The sequence below is a fragment of the Ceratotherium simum genome, chromosome 14, assembly GCF_057802395.1.
Source record: "Ceratotherium simum simum isolate JZ-2026a chromosome 14, ASM5780239v1, whole genome shotgun sequence".
Classification (NCBI taxonomy): domain Eukaryota; kingdom Metazoa; phylum Chordata; class Mammalia; order Perissodactyla; family Rhinocerotidae; genus Ceratotherium; species Ceratotherium simum.
This window is the reverse complement of record NC_141913.1, coordinates 64,064,562-64,079,272: the sequence shown is the minus strand read 5'-3', so window position 1 is coordinate 64,079,272 and position 14,711 is coordinate 64,064,562. Positions and strand designations below refer to the sequence as shown.

Below are 14,711 nucleotides of genomic sequence, written 5' to 3'. Positions count from 1 at the left end.
AGCCGGCCAGCTCTGTGGGCTGCCAGGCAGAGCCGCCCAGACCCCTTGGTAAAGGCTGACCACAGCAGCTGGACCCCCAAGGCCAAAGGACCCCAGGGCCTGGCCCCACGGCTGGGGTGGCCGCGTAAAGAACATGGCTTGGCTCCTCTTTCATTTAGAATGAGCAGGTTTCCGCGTGTGGCTCAGGCTGGGCACTGGCAGGAGGAAGCAAGCCCTGTTCCGTGTCAGGGGATTTAGGAAACTGTGTGTGAATATCTGACAACATCCACATCTTCCCCACTTTTTACTTTCACAGTGACGATGACATTCCTTCTCTAGTTCAAGGAGTATGTATGTGCTGAGCGCCACCCGTGGACGCGTCATCGTCTCGTTCTCGTGAGGATAGGTGACAGCCACACCCGAGTAAACAAACAGTGCGATGAAGATCGGCCGAGGGTACCGCGTGGGAACTGGTGAGGCGAGGAGCCCATCACGCCAGGACCCAGGAAGGGCTCACAGCACAGGGAGCAGACCCCAGACCGGAGCGAAGGGGCGGGGAGGGCACTGGGGCGGGGACAGGCAAGTCCGGTCTGTCGTGCTGGGTTTGGGCCTTAGTAAGGGTCTGAGCACCTGCTGAAGAGGTTTGACAGGGAAGTGATCTAGTTTTGCGACGAGCGGTCACCGGTGGCCCCAGTGAACCGGGCCTCCACATCTACACCAGGGGGTCTTCCCTGGGGCCTCTGGGACCCAACTGACTCCCGGTGCAGGGGGAGCACTGTTCATGGTCCAGGCCTTAAGAAGGACATCAGGCACCTTGCCGAGGAGACCTCACGGGGAGGCCCTGACCCTACATGCAGAGGAGACTGCCGTCCGGCCCCAGCTGACCTGCCAGCTTGAGGTGGTCGCACAAACGACCACCAAGTCCAGCCCACGCACAATTGCAAACGACCACTGAGTCCAGCCCATGCACAATCGCCAGCAAACGAAGTGGTTGTTACTTGAAGCCCCTAAGTTTTGGTGAGGTTTATTATGCGGCAAAAGAAGCCAAAACCGGCCTCATTCCCAGTTTTCAATAATTGCAGCAGCACAGACAGGTGACTTTACAAAGAGACTCTATCTCCAGCTTTAGCATCAAGAACTCGATGTCCAACGCGACAAAACCTCCAAAACCTTCGCCTTCTCTTCTGTCTCAACCCATCTCCAAAGGAGGAGAGAGTTCATGTTCCACCTGAGTGTTTTCTCGGTGTTTCCATAAATACTGGACGTGATAGTGCCCCTGGGCTGTTTCAAATATTGACACCCACGTACAAACATGGGCCTTAATTCACAGATCTGGTCGGAGAACTACAGGATCTCCACTGGGAGAGAGGGGGCGAGAGAGGGTCAGTACTTCACTTCTTGAACGTGGACGCCTGTGACCTCTGACGCCGGGGGGTCCCACGATGCCAGGCATCCTGCGCCTGACACTCGACCCCACAGGCGTGCGGGTGTTCAGGCCTCCGCTCACGGACTTCCAGCATCAGAACGTCGTTGGAGTCCTTGAAGAAAAAGCTTATTTCAACACCTGGGCCTTCTGCATGGCACAGTAAAGACCTGAGAAAAAACACAGGACTGTTCCAGAAAGCTCTGTCACTTATGCAGCCAGAGCTCTGCGCTGCTGTATTACACACGGATCACTGCCTTTGTGACACTTCTCAAGCGGTCCCGGCGGCCCCTCCTCCTGCCTCGGCTGACCCAGAGGGACCTGGCCGACATCCACTGGAGGGGCCTGCACCACTAGCCATCGAGGATGCCTTGTTCCAATTTGCCGAATGCAGTGACAGCTGGAGGTCAGCTCTCACCTGCTCCATCACCGAGAGGAGGAAACACACCCTCCCTTTGGGCAAGGGGGAGGGCAGGGGGAGACACACTGTGGCCAGCCCTCCAAGCAGAAGGAACCGCTCCTTGAAACACATAAAGCTCTGAGCTGACACCGTGAGCCCAGAGCAGCTGAAGGGACATCCTGATGTGGAGCCAGCTCACCTGCTGGGGCCTTCCAGCAGCGGGGCACAGCCCCGGGAGGAAAAGGGGGCCGCCCCAGGCAGGGCTGTGTGCCTGACGTCCCACACAGCAGCTGGAGGGGCAGGAATAATGGCAGAGCCTCTGGTGAGGTCTCAACGGCCCACGTTTATGAAACCCCGCTACAAGAACTTCCTGCTCACATTCCGCCTGGTGCCTCCCAAGCAGTGGTTTAAGGACAAAACCTTAAAACAGGCGGGACAACTTCATCGGGAGCCTAGAGGACAACCATGTTTTTAGTCTAAATGGAGCTTAGTGGTTTCTCCAAAAAAACAGCTAGGAAAAGCCCAGTTCCAGTCCAGCACACGTCAGGACGCACGAGGAGGGTGCGGGCGTGGCCCGTGCAAGAACCGAATGCAGAGGAAGACGCGTGTGCACATCCGTTCTCTTCTTTTCAAAATGTGACGTGGTGAGCGTGTGTACAACACACGAACAACCTCGTTAAATACAAACACAGAGTTACAATGGTGTCCACACCCACAACCTCGATGTCCCCACTTCACTGGTCACAGGTGTGAGGTGTTCACATGAGTCCAGGTGCCACCGCTCACTGGTTTCCTGCCATCTGTGCACCAGACACTGAGCTGCTGCAGGAAGGCGAGGGTCGAGGACAGGCCCTAAGAGACGACACGTGACAGACTGGACTCTGCTCATGTGAAGGGCAGGGACAACTCGGGTGAGGATGACGGTTGCAGATTCGGGAACAAAGCTCCCCACATGGCGGGCAGGTGATCGACCTCCACGTGGCACCCAAGAGGCCACGAAGTGAAGCCCCATGACTGAGGTGACAGCCCGGCGAGGAGAGTCTGCCCCACAGTTGGGGCTCCAAGGGCACCCACAGCAAGCTGAGAGCGTCCAGGGAACCTCCCGGTCCTGTCATGGCGTCAAGATGATGGCTGGTCCAGGAAAACAGTGAAGAAAGCTGCTCGACCTCTTTGTGAATCAGCCCAAGGGGGCTGCAACTCGACACCTCTGAGCACAAGTGTCTCCCTGCACGGATGGCAGAGTGCGTTTCTCCTCCAGTACGCACAGACACAAGTGTAAAGCTCGAAAGGTTATTTCAAAATTAACCTTCTCCAAAGAACGGTGTTCCAGCCATGCAAATTCCTCTCCTTATCAGCACACTTAGTTAAGGTTTCTCCATAATTTAAAGCATATTTTCCAATTATGTGCATGATTATATAGCAGACTGTGTTAAATGTGAAAGACTTTTAAGCCCATTTTGATTGAAGCACTTAAGTTTCCTGCAAACTGTACAAAATCAAGGCCCATTATCGAGGCTGAATGCCTCCACGGTTTTCAGTGATTACCGCGAGGCCTGCCCTGGCGCTCTCAAGAAAATTCCAATTGGGAAATGTAAAAAAGAAAAACAAGCCACTGAGCCCAGGCACCTGCAGGCCCCTCCCCAGCCTGAGTGGCAGCAGCACCATGTCTAGGGTGGCAGCATCCAGCTGGGCCTCGGGCTGCACTCAGGCTGCAAGGAACTGGCTCCAGAAACAAAGCTCGGAGAGTGTCTGGGAGAAGTGAGGCCCGCATGGCCTCTCACATGCCCTTGTTGTCATTCATGTGAGTGCCGAGAGGCCTCTCCATGGACATGTGGGGCACGACCGGTGCCACACCTCGCATCTATCCTGCCACCCACCGAGGGGCTTCTCGCTCTGGGCCCCCAAGTCGCAGAGAAAAGAGACTCTTCACCTTCAGATCTGCAGTAGCCTCTGTCCACAGCTTCCTCTTCTGAGCACATACACGGGGGTGTGCACATGCCCACACAGACGAGGTCTACACAGGTACAGATGAGGTCTACACGCGCACACACTGATGAGGTCTACACGTGCACACACAGATGAGGTCTACACGTGCTCACACAGATGAGGTCTACACAGGTACAGATAAGGTCTACACATGCACACACTGATGAAGTCTACACAGGTACAGATGAGGTCTACACAGGTACAGACAAGGTCTACACAGGTACAGATGAGGTCTACACAGGTACAGATGAGGTCTACACAGATACAGATGAGGTCTACACATGCACACACTGATGAAGTCTACACAGGTACAGATGAGGTCTACACAGGTACAGACAAGGTCTACACAGGTACAGATGAGGTCTACACAGGTACAGACGAGGTCTACACAGGTACAGATGAGGTCTACACGTGCACACATTGATGAGGTCTACACAGGTACAGATGAGGTCTACACAGGCTCACACAGGTGAGGTCTACACAGGCTCATACAGGTGAGGTCTACACAGGCAGAGATGAGGTCTACAACAGGTACCGATGAGGTCTACACTCACATGCACACAGAAAGGTGGGGGCTCTAGAGACCACAGCCCCAAAGAACAGCAACATCTATCTCTGCACCTTTGGGGTGTACACCAACAAGAAGGGGGGACTGAAGGATGCTGAGGGGGTGTGGAAGGTCTCTGGGCCCACCCTCTGAGCGAGGGTCCCACCAGCTACTGTGGCCGCCCTGCACCTGGACGCCTGCTCCGGAAGAGGCGGTGACTCTGAGAAACGAGAAGAGCTGGTCTACACAGAGGAGAACAGTGCTGCCCTGGACGCGGCCGAGAGGAGGCCAGAGCAGGAGCCCAAGAAGGAGGCGCCCCGCGGCCCGGAGGGGGCACACGCCCGTCCCCGGGGTGTCCCCACACCTCAGCTCTGTGACACTGACAGAGAAGCGGGTAAGGAGGGCAGCACCGGCTCCAGACGCGCTTGGGCTGGACGCAGCCCCCGCTCTGCTCGCCGGCCGGCGCCCAGCACAGGCGCACGACCCGCAGAGCGCCCGCCCCACCTCCAGGAACCACGCCCCATGCGCCCGAACCAGGAGACGCTCCGCTGCCCTCTTTTAAAGTAAATACCTGGTGCTTTCTCCACGAAGATGACCTTGGAGTCCTGCAGAAAGTTATGGCCGGACAGGACCATCTTCTTCCCGCCGAGGACGGGGCAGCTGGCTGCGCTCTGCTTCTCCACGAGGGGCAGCTCCTGGGCCGATCGCTGGGCTGCGTGGGGTCAGGAAAGCAAGAGTGAGTGACAGGCCTTCCTGGGCCCCGCCGGCACGACGTCCCCAGAGGGCGGCCGCTGGGCCTCCAGACGGTTCCTGGATGACTAGCGTGAACGCGGTTCCTCGTAATGGAACAAGTGCAACCACACCTCCCCCGCTGTCTTCACAAGCGTCTCCTGAGGAAGACTGCGTAATTTTACACCAGGTCGGAGTCATTACGCAAATAAGAAAGGAGAATGGCATATCCGATTGGCCTACACGGGAAAACCACGTCCCTCAGTGCCCTGTGCACACGTGTAGGTCTGTGTGTGTGAACCTCTGTGTGAGTGAGCGTGCACACTCTCCGGGGTGACTGATGGGAGAGGGCTCAGTGAAGCCCACGGTGGGCCTGCCGGTGAGGGAGACGCCCTGGCGCTCTGCGTGGGGGACAGAACGCGCAGCTCTAAACGAAGAAAGCCTCATCACAGCGAAGCTCCCCACCTGGACACCCCGATACGGTGGGAATGGAATATGGTCTTTGGAAGCTGGGAGCAGCCATGAGACCCCCAACCCCGTGGCACTGTGGGAGGGGCCTGGGCCAGGCGTTAACGTGGTGGGGTCTCCAGGAGCCAGGCATGCAAGGGAGGTCCCAGAAGAGCAAGGAGCCCCAGGACCAGAGGAGCTGGGACGAAGAGGCCCGTCTGAGGTCTGGATTTGGCTCTGAAGGAGCAGGGAGGGGGCAGGGGCAGGGGCAGAGGAAACACCAGGCAGCAGGGAGCAGGGCTGGAGCAGCACTCCCACGGTCGGGGGAGGCAGGATGGGCAGAAGAATACGGGTGCAGCCCGGCGGCCACAGTTTCTGTGCAAAAGCAGATGGTGAGGACGGGCATTTACGCAGGCCGTCCAAACCAAGGGTCCTCACGGAGTCGCCTGATAACCAGGGACCCGAGTGAGGGTCCTGCTCCATCTCGGGGAAAAGACCACACCACAGAAAGGTGGAGTGACCCCACAGGCCACCCCAAGCATGGGGACAGCCGTCTGGGAGACTGGACATGAGGGACCAGCAGGCGCAGGGGAGGTGGAGGGGAGAGCAGGGCAAAGACCTCATCACAGAGCAGGGGCTGGGGGGCTGGGAGGAAGAGCCCCTCTCACTGAGGTCAGTGGACATTCAGGTCGGAGGCAAAGGACCAAACTAAGACGCGCCTGCTGAGGCAGGTGGGCAGGTGGGCAGGTGGGCCGCGAGGACAGGTGGGTTTCCTGAGACGGCCCACATCTGGGGTAGGGGCGTGCTTCAGAGGTGAGAGAAGGAAGAGGGGCCTCGGGGAAGGCATTTCCTGGGCAAGGAGACATTCTGACAGCAGCCGGCGGGTGCGGCCAGGCCTGACCGCGCTTCCCTTCAGAGAGTCCCGGTGACCCCTCCCTGGTATCCCACTCTGGATCAGGAAGGAGGCGGGGATGCAGGGGAGCCGGGAAGGGAGCGGTGCCGAAGCAGAGGACTGTGGTGCTCCCACAGACGGCTTCACCAAAAGTTTGCTAACAAAAGTTGACACAGGCATGGAGAGAGCAAGCTGAGCCCACACCGAGGCCAGCCGAGCCCCTGAGGGAGCAGAGCGGCCAGGCCCAGGCCGGAAGTGTCTGAATCACCCCTGGGCAGGTCCACGCACACCAACAAGAGAAGCGGAAACCAGGGGCTGCCAGGCAAGGGGCGTGAGACACGTAGGCTCACAACTCGGGATGTTCAGCCAATGGATCACAAGGCAGAATTCCACTTTCTCAAGTGTCCTGAAATGTGAGGGGATCAACGCAAATATCTCAGTGTTTCAGGACAAATTTCTTCTTACTTTCCCCGTAGGTGCAGGGAGTCGGGGGCAGGCCCTGCACCAACGCAGAGCCGCGTAAACCTAACGCCAGCTTAAGTCACATATCTTCGCGGTCAACGCTTGGGGCGTGCGGTTCCCCATGATGGAACAGCTATTTTCCAGCGACTGCACGTGAAAAGCACAGCTCACCAGGCACACAAGTGAGAAGCAGAGAAAAGGTGTCCCTAGAGAAGGTGTCCGACCCGCGTTGGAGCTGGCGTCACCCGAGGATGGGCAGATGCCGTACTTACAGCACTCAATGGGGTTGGAGGCGACCTGCAGCGACAGCGTCCGGCCGTTGGGCTGCGGGATGTGGACCCGGAAGACCAGCCTCACTCTGGTGTTCTTCCTCCCGATGTCTGTCTCCCCTTTGCGCAGCTCGATGTCAGAGTTCCTGAGCTTCAGGATCCCAGCACAGTCGATGCTGCCAGAACAAGGTCACACACACTGTTCTCTCAATCCTCCATGCACAGGTGTAAGACAGCACCCACCGGTCCCCACGCAGGGCCTCGGGCCAATCCCACGGGGCTGGGCCTGCTCCTGCCCTATGGCGGAGGCCCACCCTCCCCGGGACAGCAACCCACTCCAGGGAGAGACCTGGAGGCCTCACCACGGGCAGGACAAAGCCCCACTGTCTACACATGCAGTGAAGTGGGGGAACTGAAGCATCGTGGAGACGATCCACCCTGATCACTGTCTCTGTCATCCACCCTTGATCTCGAGCAGACACTCAGGGTTCTGGAAGCTTCAGCCCCACTGCACTGGCACATTTGCAGTCACCAGAACACAGCACCGGAGGAAGACAGGACGAGAGCCTGGGGTTCCCTCCTGCAGTGCAGGCACCTGGGAGGGTCCCAAGAAGTTCTATTGACTTAAGATTCGGACAGCATCCCCATTACTCAGTTTAAGATCCTGAACTTTCTAGGGCTTCATATGATTTCGTTTAATTTCATTTAACTTAATAGTTTCATTCAACACTAGACTCCAGCAAAACACTGCACATATAAATTGGTGGATGGAGGCCCGAACTGCTCCTCTCTCAGGAAGCAGAGGGAACGAAGATACACGGGCTCTGCTGCATTCTCCAGCCCATCAGTGGGCGACTCAGGACCAGCATCCCACACGAACTGGACAGCAAACCATCTGACCGTATCCTGGTCCTTGGGAAACTCTGATTACAGCTCTTGAAGCAAACCCAAGGATGCAGAATGAATTCAGAGGTCCATAAATTCCCCCAAATCCATGGAAAGCCAACATGAAGAGAAAGCTTTCCCTTTGTTTTTCACTTAGAGGGTTTAACAGTTATAAATAAATTACCAAAATGCCACACAAAGTCCTACACAACGTGGCCCCATCCACCTCCTCTCCCACACTCTCTCCCTCGCCCATGACAGCCCAGCCACCCAGGCTCCTCCCCTCCCCAGGGATACCCCCTCACTCCTGCCTCAGGACCTTCACACGAGCTGCCTCGCACACTCCACCTCGCGTGCTAGCCCTTCCTGCACCTTCCACTCTCAGCTTAAATGATGTCACCTCCCGACACCTCCCCGACATCCAATGGCCACCAAGCTCTAAGACCCATCCCCGTCAGTGACTTGGTGCCTTAATTTTCTATCCACACGTGTGTTTACTACCAGGGGCCTTACGTAGGACAACTTCATTCCCTTCCTCTGCTGCACTCACAGCTTAGGAGCGACATGCAAGGCACACAGTCACTCAATTAGTAGGATTAAATGAAGCCGTGAATATAGACCCTATTGGACATGAGAAGATTAATCTTCAGCTTATTAATAAATTCACCCCTAAACTAATGAGTCAGATCTGCACATTGGAGCTGGTCATACCAGCAACATCAGAAACTCTCTCCATGAGGATATTATCCAGACACACTGGTCTCCTTAATTTTTCAGTGTTTGCATTTTACCCATCCCTCTAATCTGCACTGCTGCATTCGGAAATAAATGGCCGCCACGTCTAGGGCTCATGCAGGCATGGGGAGGGACTGACAGCTTGTGGGACTGAGCTACTTGTTGTAAGTGACAATACGTAAAAGGGTTTAGCCTTTTCCAGGCTAAAACCCTGGAAAGAAACAAATCTTTTGTTATAAATATCTGTAAAGTTTATTTAGATGTTAAGCAAGGGCACCCTGGGCCACTGGTGCTGTGGAGATGGGGGTGTGTAGGAATGTGGGGAACACACCAGCCAAGAGCCCACCCCAGCACCCGAGGCCGTGCAGCTTACATGGCTCTCATGTTATTTTCCGGCAGAAGTGGGATTTCCAGGACTTTGGTGTTAGAGAGGATGGCTTCGTGACTGGTGGTGGAGACGGTCTTCCCAGTGATCCGGTGGACCTGGTAGAAGGCATGCGGTCTCAGCAGGCGGTCGTCTGCCGTCCCGATGAACAGCTGCAGCGTGAGCGGCTCACTCTCCAAGTAGCCATGTAGCTGGCGAGAGAACAAAACACCCCCACTAAGCACCCTGTGCACAGACTGCTCGGAATCAATTAAATTTTTATAAGCAGAGGCTAATTCTAAAGGAAAACTTGTGACAGGTGCTGAGTGTTAAGTCCCTCCCACTCCTGGCTCCCTTTCTGTTTCTCTGTAACATGATATTGGTACAATAAGACAAGTGTGCCGGAAAATGCTTCGTTATCCTACAGGTCCTGGGGCACTCGGTTAGGTGTTGGCTTTGAACACTCCTACTGCCTGTGTTCGAACACACACGCGTGTGCAATACACAGCTGCACACATAGACACAGACGCACATGCACTACCACGACCACCACTGTGACCAGCACCTAGGAGGACAGGAACAACACTCATGGCTGTGTTCATCTTCCCTCCAAGGAGCAGCAGGTGGGAAGGAGCCGGCCGGCTGCCTCTTCCTCAGACCCACCTCTCTCCTCATGCACATGTGTGTAAGAACACCACCCTCTGTGCTCTGTGTAGGAGCGAGTGTGGCTGAGCGGCCCCATCAGAAAACCAGGGCCACTGAGCGGTTTGCCGAGACCCTTTCCTCTAATAAGTTCAGACATGCGCCCCGCAGGACAGGATCCATTCTTTCATATTCAATCCCACCCTAACGAGCAGACGGGACACTTGCAAACAGACGCATAAAGAAAACCAGCCGTTTTCTGCCTGGCTCAGGGCCTCCCCTTCAGAGGAAGGTGGCGGCTGAATGCTGCCCTGGTGACCCCGGTCCGTGCCCTCAGACCGGCTGCGGGAAGCTCTGGGCATTGGGTCTGTGGCCAGTCTGCGACCAGCATCAAACCACACAGGGGACTGCACGTGCTGAGCCCACATCCTTGAAGAGACATTGTGTGTGCTGGGCACGAAACCATACAACTCCGATGAGACTCTGACGGCCAGGCACAGAAGGAGCCAGGCACTCCCACCAGGAGCCGGGGGGCCATGCTCTGCTCCTCGGCACTGAATGGATGGCGAGGTTTAGACTCCATACCCTTTGGACAAACAACCAGTCAGGAGGCGAAGCGGGGCCCACGGGTCTGCCCCCACCCCATCTCAACCTCCCTGTCTGCGTTGCGCGTCGGGTCCCTCCTCAGGCCATAAGTCATTTTCAGAACCACCCTTTATCTGTTTTCACCGGAACACAACCATCCAGATTACGAGAGAGACTCTCCTTTCAAGAGGCAAAATCCATTAGGAACAGGAACGTTTACTTCTCAAAAGCAAGCACGCAGGTTAGAGTGGGGCGCAAGTCCAGATCCCGCTACTGTAGGACGGCCTGCAGGCGCTCTGGCCTCCTTATCCACAAGTGCGGGGGGGCTTCCTCTCCAAGCGGCTGTGAGGATCACAGCTCGGCCACACGGAGGGCTGACAGCAGCGCCTGGTGCGCAGAAAGGGCTCAGCCCACGCAAGCATCCTGCATCCCCTGCTCTCCATCTTGTCATCACTTTCCTCCTGACCGATTTCAACAGCTGTGACGACAGGTAGCGACCGTAGCCCACGACAGTTTGATGAGCCACATTACACTTGTGCAGTGAGCGATGTACGAGAATGCTACCAGTGCTTTCCCACAAGCAAACAGGCCAGAACCCCCGTCCGAAGCTGCACGGCCCGCCAACAGCCCGGAGCCCCCAGGCCCCCCGCCCGACCCTGCCCTGCTCACGGCACAGGGTTCCAAGGTGGGGGTGGATCCCCCAGCACCGCGCAAGCTGCTCAGAGAGCGCGCCAGCGGAGTGGGGAGAGACCAGCAGAAGGAACAGGAAGAGCCGGCCCCATGGGGGGGACAGCCTCACGGTCCGCCCACCAGGCACAGTCGTGAGAGCCAAGCGTCCACTGGGCCCACAGCCTGGTGGGCGCCTCCGAGCACCCCATGCCCCGAGACAAAGGCGCGGGCTAGATGAGGCGCACGTGAGGGGGTCGGTCCCCGGTCCACCTGAAAGCAGGACACCCTCACGGTCACTTCAGCCGCCTGGAAGAAGGCCGGTACCCGGCCACAAAGGCTTTCAAGCAGCGCTGGCGAGGGGCGGGGGGAAGGCTGAAACGGAGGTGAGGCCGGCAGACCTGGGACAGCGCAGGGCAAGGGGAGGCCAAGGGGCAGGCAGGGAACTGTGCCCTGCGCTCTCGGGAAACATGGACCAGGAGCAGACACTGCGTCCCAGAGGGAAGACCGGGGAGTGAAGAGGAGACGAGGCTAAAACTGCTCACTGGGTGTCGCAGAAGGAAACGCAAATGCAGCCACGAAAACATACACGTGAATTCTCCAACAAGAAAAGGAAAGTGATACAGCCCAGGGCAGGGAAGAAAGCACCCAGAACCAGCCCCTGGGTCTCGGCCCACTCAACACGCGACCTTCCAGCATAATTCTAACTTCGTATGTTTGCACAGATTTTTAACTTTCATTTTAAGAAGCCAACTTGAAATAAAATGAACTTTAGAAATGGGAGCAGAAACTTGGACATTGCAGTCAGCTGCAGCTGGACTTCCAGGTGGCACGGGGGACAGTGGGCTCCGCGGACCAGGCTGGCCCCTCACATGCCCTCCGAGGCACCCATTGTGGCCGCGGGCCTTGGGCTGGATGTGAGCGGGTCTCTCATGACGAGGAGGCAAAGCACCCTGCTTTCCATGAACTCTTCTGGGCCCAAGCGAGGCGCCTGGGAGCGCCAACACCGCTAGAAGATAGAGGTGTCGGGGCTGAATGCTCACTGCAGACATGCACCAGCCTCATCCTCCCTCAGTCATCGCCCAAGGCCACAGCAGCAGGAAAAACACACGCTCTATCAAATCACAGGCATATCTGAGTGCTGGCATACTAACTTGCTGCCTCAAAAAGCATAAGAAGGCCTGTGCCCAGGACTTCGGGTGGTAGGTTTCCTGGAGGATGTAAAGGCCCACATTCAAAGTGAACACATACTGCTTTCCCAGTGGGTAAGAGGCCGGCCGCGCCTCCCCTGGAAACGCTTGGGGAGAAAGTGGTCCTCTCTCTGCTGAATCGGTGTCTGGGGGTGACCTGGGCAGGTTTGGGGAGGACAGCCTAGCTTGTCCTGCACCATTGTGCTCAGAAGTTTGTCTGAAGCGAAAGCCTCTGCCTCCCCGTCACCCAATGCCATCTGGCACGCTGGGAGATTTCTCTAAGCACATTAACATCTTCACCCTCAACTCGACTTAGATTCTTCAACATAAACATTTGGAATGTCATATTTCAGATTAAAAAATGAGGATTGACCATAGGAATCTACTAACCCAGAGAAGCAAATGCCTGCTGTGTAAAGTGTGGCTCAGATCAGCAGTAAACCACTAATCAGAACCGTGTGGAACAGACTGGTGGACTGTTCTGACTTCATTTAATTAAGAGACAAAGTCATCTATAAATTTTGAGCCCTCAGAAAAGGATCCCATACAATGACAGATTGTTCACGAGAGAGGTTCGCATGCAATTCGCAAGCTGAGCACCAGGGCCAGCCCGCCACCCCTTGGGCCGGCAGAAGACAGATGCCCCCATTCGCGAGGCCACTGGGGGAGGCTGGGGCCAGGGCCAGATGAAGAATCCACAGCGGCTCCCCGGCAGGACCGATGGAAATATCAATGGCTCTTTCTATCTCAGCCCCCCTTCCCCGTCCCCGTCTCCTTGGCCGACACCATCTACATGATGTCACAATTACGGATACAAGAAACTACCCCACAGAGACCAGGACTGACTGCCATTGTATTCGTGGTCCCTGAAATGAAGGAATTTACAGTTTCAAGTGAATTTCCAGCAGCTCTGAGACACCCAGCACGGGGCTCGTTTACGAGTATCCGGCATCTATAAACGTCTCCGGGTGAGTGTTCTGTAGCATCCTTGATTAACATTTAACAGCCAGCATTCGTCACAGACTGTGTAGTGGCTACCTGAGGCTCTGACTATCACCTGTGAGATTTCACAGAGACTAGGAGGAGCTCACGCAGGATGGACGTGCACAGATGGTGAGTGTAGAAATGTTCCCAAGTCTGAACCACTGGTGACTGGCCACACATACACACACGCAGCATGCACACACATGCACGTACATGCAACACTCACATGCACACACTCACAAACACTCAACATGAACAAACACATGCAGACACATGTACACACTCTCACACTGACATACATGCACACGCAGACGCTCACACAAAGCCTCTCCAGACATACTCTGGAATATTGTATTTGGTTGGAGAGAGTTTATTTCCTGGCTTGCAGCATGAGATACACGCGTCAGCATCCTATTTTTATCTTTTTCTGTCCGTGACATGGTCCCAAGCATCTGTGGACATGATCATCTTCAAAGTGGTTCTTTCATCTTAAATAACCGAGTTTTCATCCTGATCCACAGGTATCTGACATGTACAAACTAAACACGTATCTGAGAGGTGTGTGCACACACAGAGAAACAGAATGTGTCCAAGGCTTGCAGCCGACACGAGCCCCGAGTTTCCATGGAGGAACCTGGAGACACCCAGCAGAGAACAGAGAGCTTGTGGTCAGTGTTGTGTTTAATGAGAGACTGAGGGGCATTTTCTCCCTCAGCCCTGGCCCATCCCTGGCTGTCCTCTGGGTCTGCTGCACATGTAAAGACCAACAAGAGCCTCTCGCACCTCTAAGGCCCTCGACACAGAGAACCCACTACAAGCTAGCCCGGCACTTGACACTCATTTCTAGGTGGTTCTTGCCAATACTGTTTAATTCCACAGGAACAAAATGCATCCCCTTTTTGAACTGAAAACCTGTTTTCCTATAAGAATACATGAATGTCTCTAAGCAAACAGTATTCAGTTAGGATGGGAAAACCAAGACCAGCTTGTCTGGTCCACTCGGCTTCTCATTCCTTGCTGGGGAGCATTAGTTCAGTCTTGGGCCAATTTAATGAACTGCTGGACTCAAACCTACATTTTTATAACAGGAAACGCAAAAATAAAATCAGAGACTGGTTAAAAGACAAATTTTGCCACTCTGTTCCATTTTGTGAAATTCAGCACAAGAATATGTAAATTAGTCTTTGACCAAAACCCTCTCTCGTGTGGGTGAGGCATGTTCCACAGTGTCAGGAGGCAGCCCCACTGGCTCCACACATGGGCCTGGCAGGGTCAGATGATCTGAAAATGACAATTTAAAATTCCCCCAGGACTCACCCTGTGAGACTTCTCTGATGGTGTGTAGAATGCAGTGGATTGTGGGTATAACTTTATCCTTTTAAAAACATGCCATTTCAGTGAAAATGGGACTATTTAAGGTTTAACCTGGGAGGTAAACATCTATTATTTAAAACATGCAGTTCATTTTAAGAAAAGCGATTTAAATACTTCACATGTTGCACTGCATGTGTTTCCTGCCTCTGGCA

The 14,711-nt window shown here is 55.3% G+C and overlaps 1 protein-coding gene across 8 annotated transcripts in view; it reads right to left on the bottom strand.

Moving 5' to 3' along the window:
- The window catches only part of NFATC1 (nuclear factor of activated T cells 1), a 128,035-nt gene that overhangs the window by 63,590 nt on the left and 49,734 nt on the right, over nt 1–14,711 (bottom strand). For all 8 annotated transcript variants that reach the window (XM_087439371.1, XM_087439373.1, XM_087439372.1 and 5 more), the window contains exons 4-6: nt 9,128–9,330; nt 7,138–7,310; nt 4,907–5,047 (exon numbers count right to left, since the gene is read on the bottom strand). In XM_087439371.1, coding sequence (XP_087295497.1) covers nt 4,907–5,047; nt 7,138–7,310; nt 9,128–9,330 — 517 coding nt within the window. The remainder of the gene's footprint in view (nt 1–4,906; nt 5,048–7,137; nt 7,311–9,127; nt 9,331–14,711) is intronic.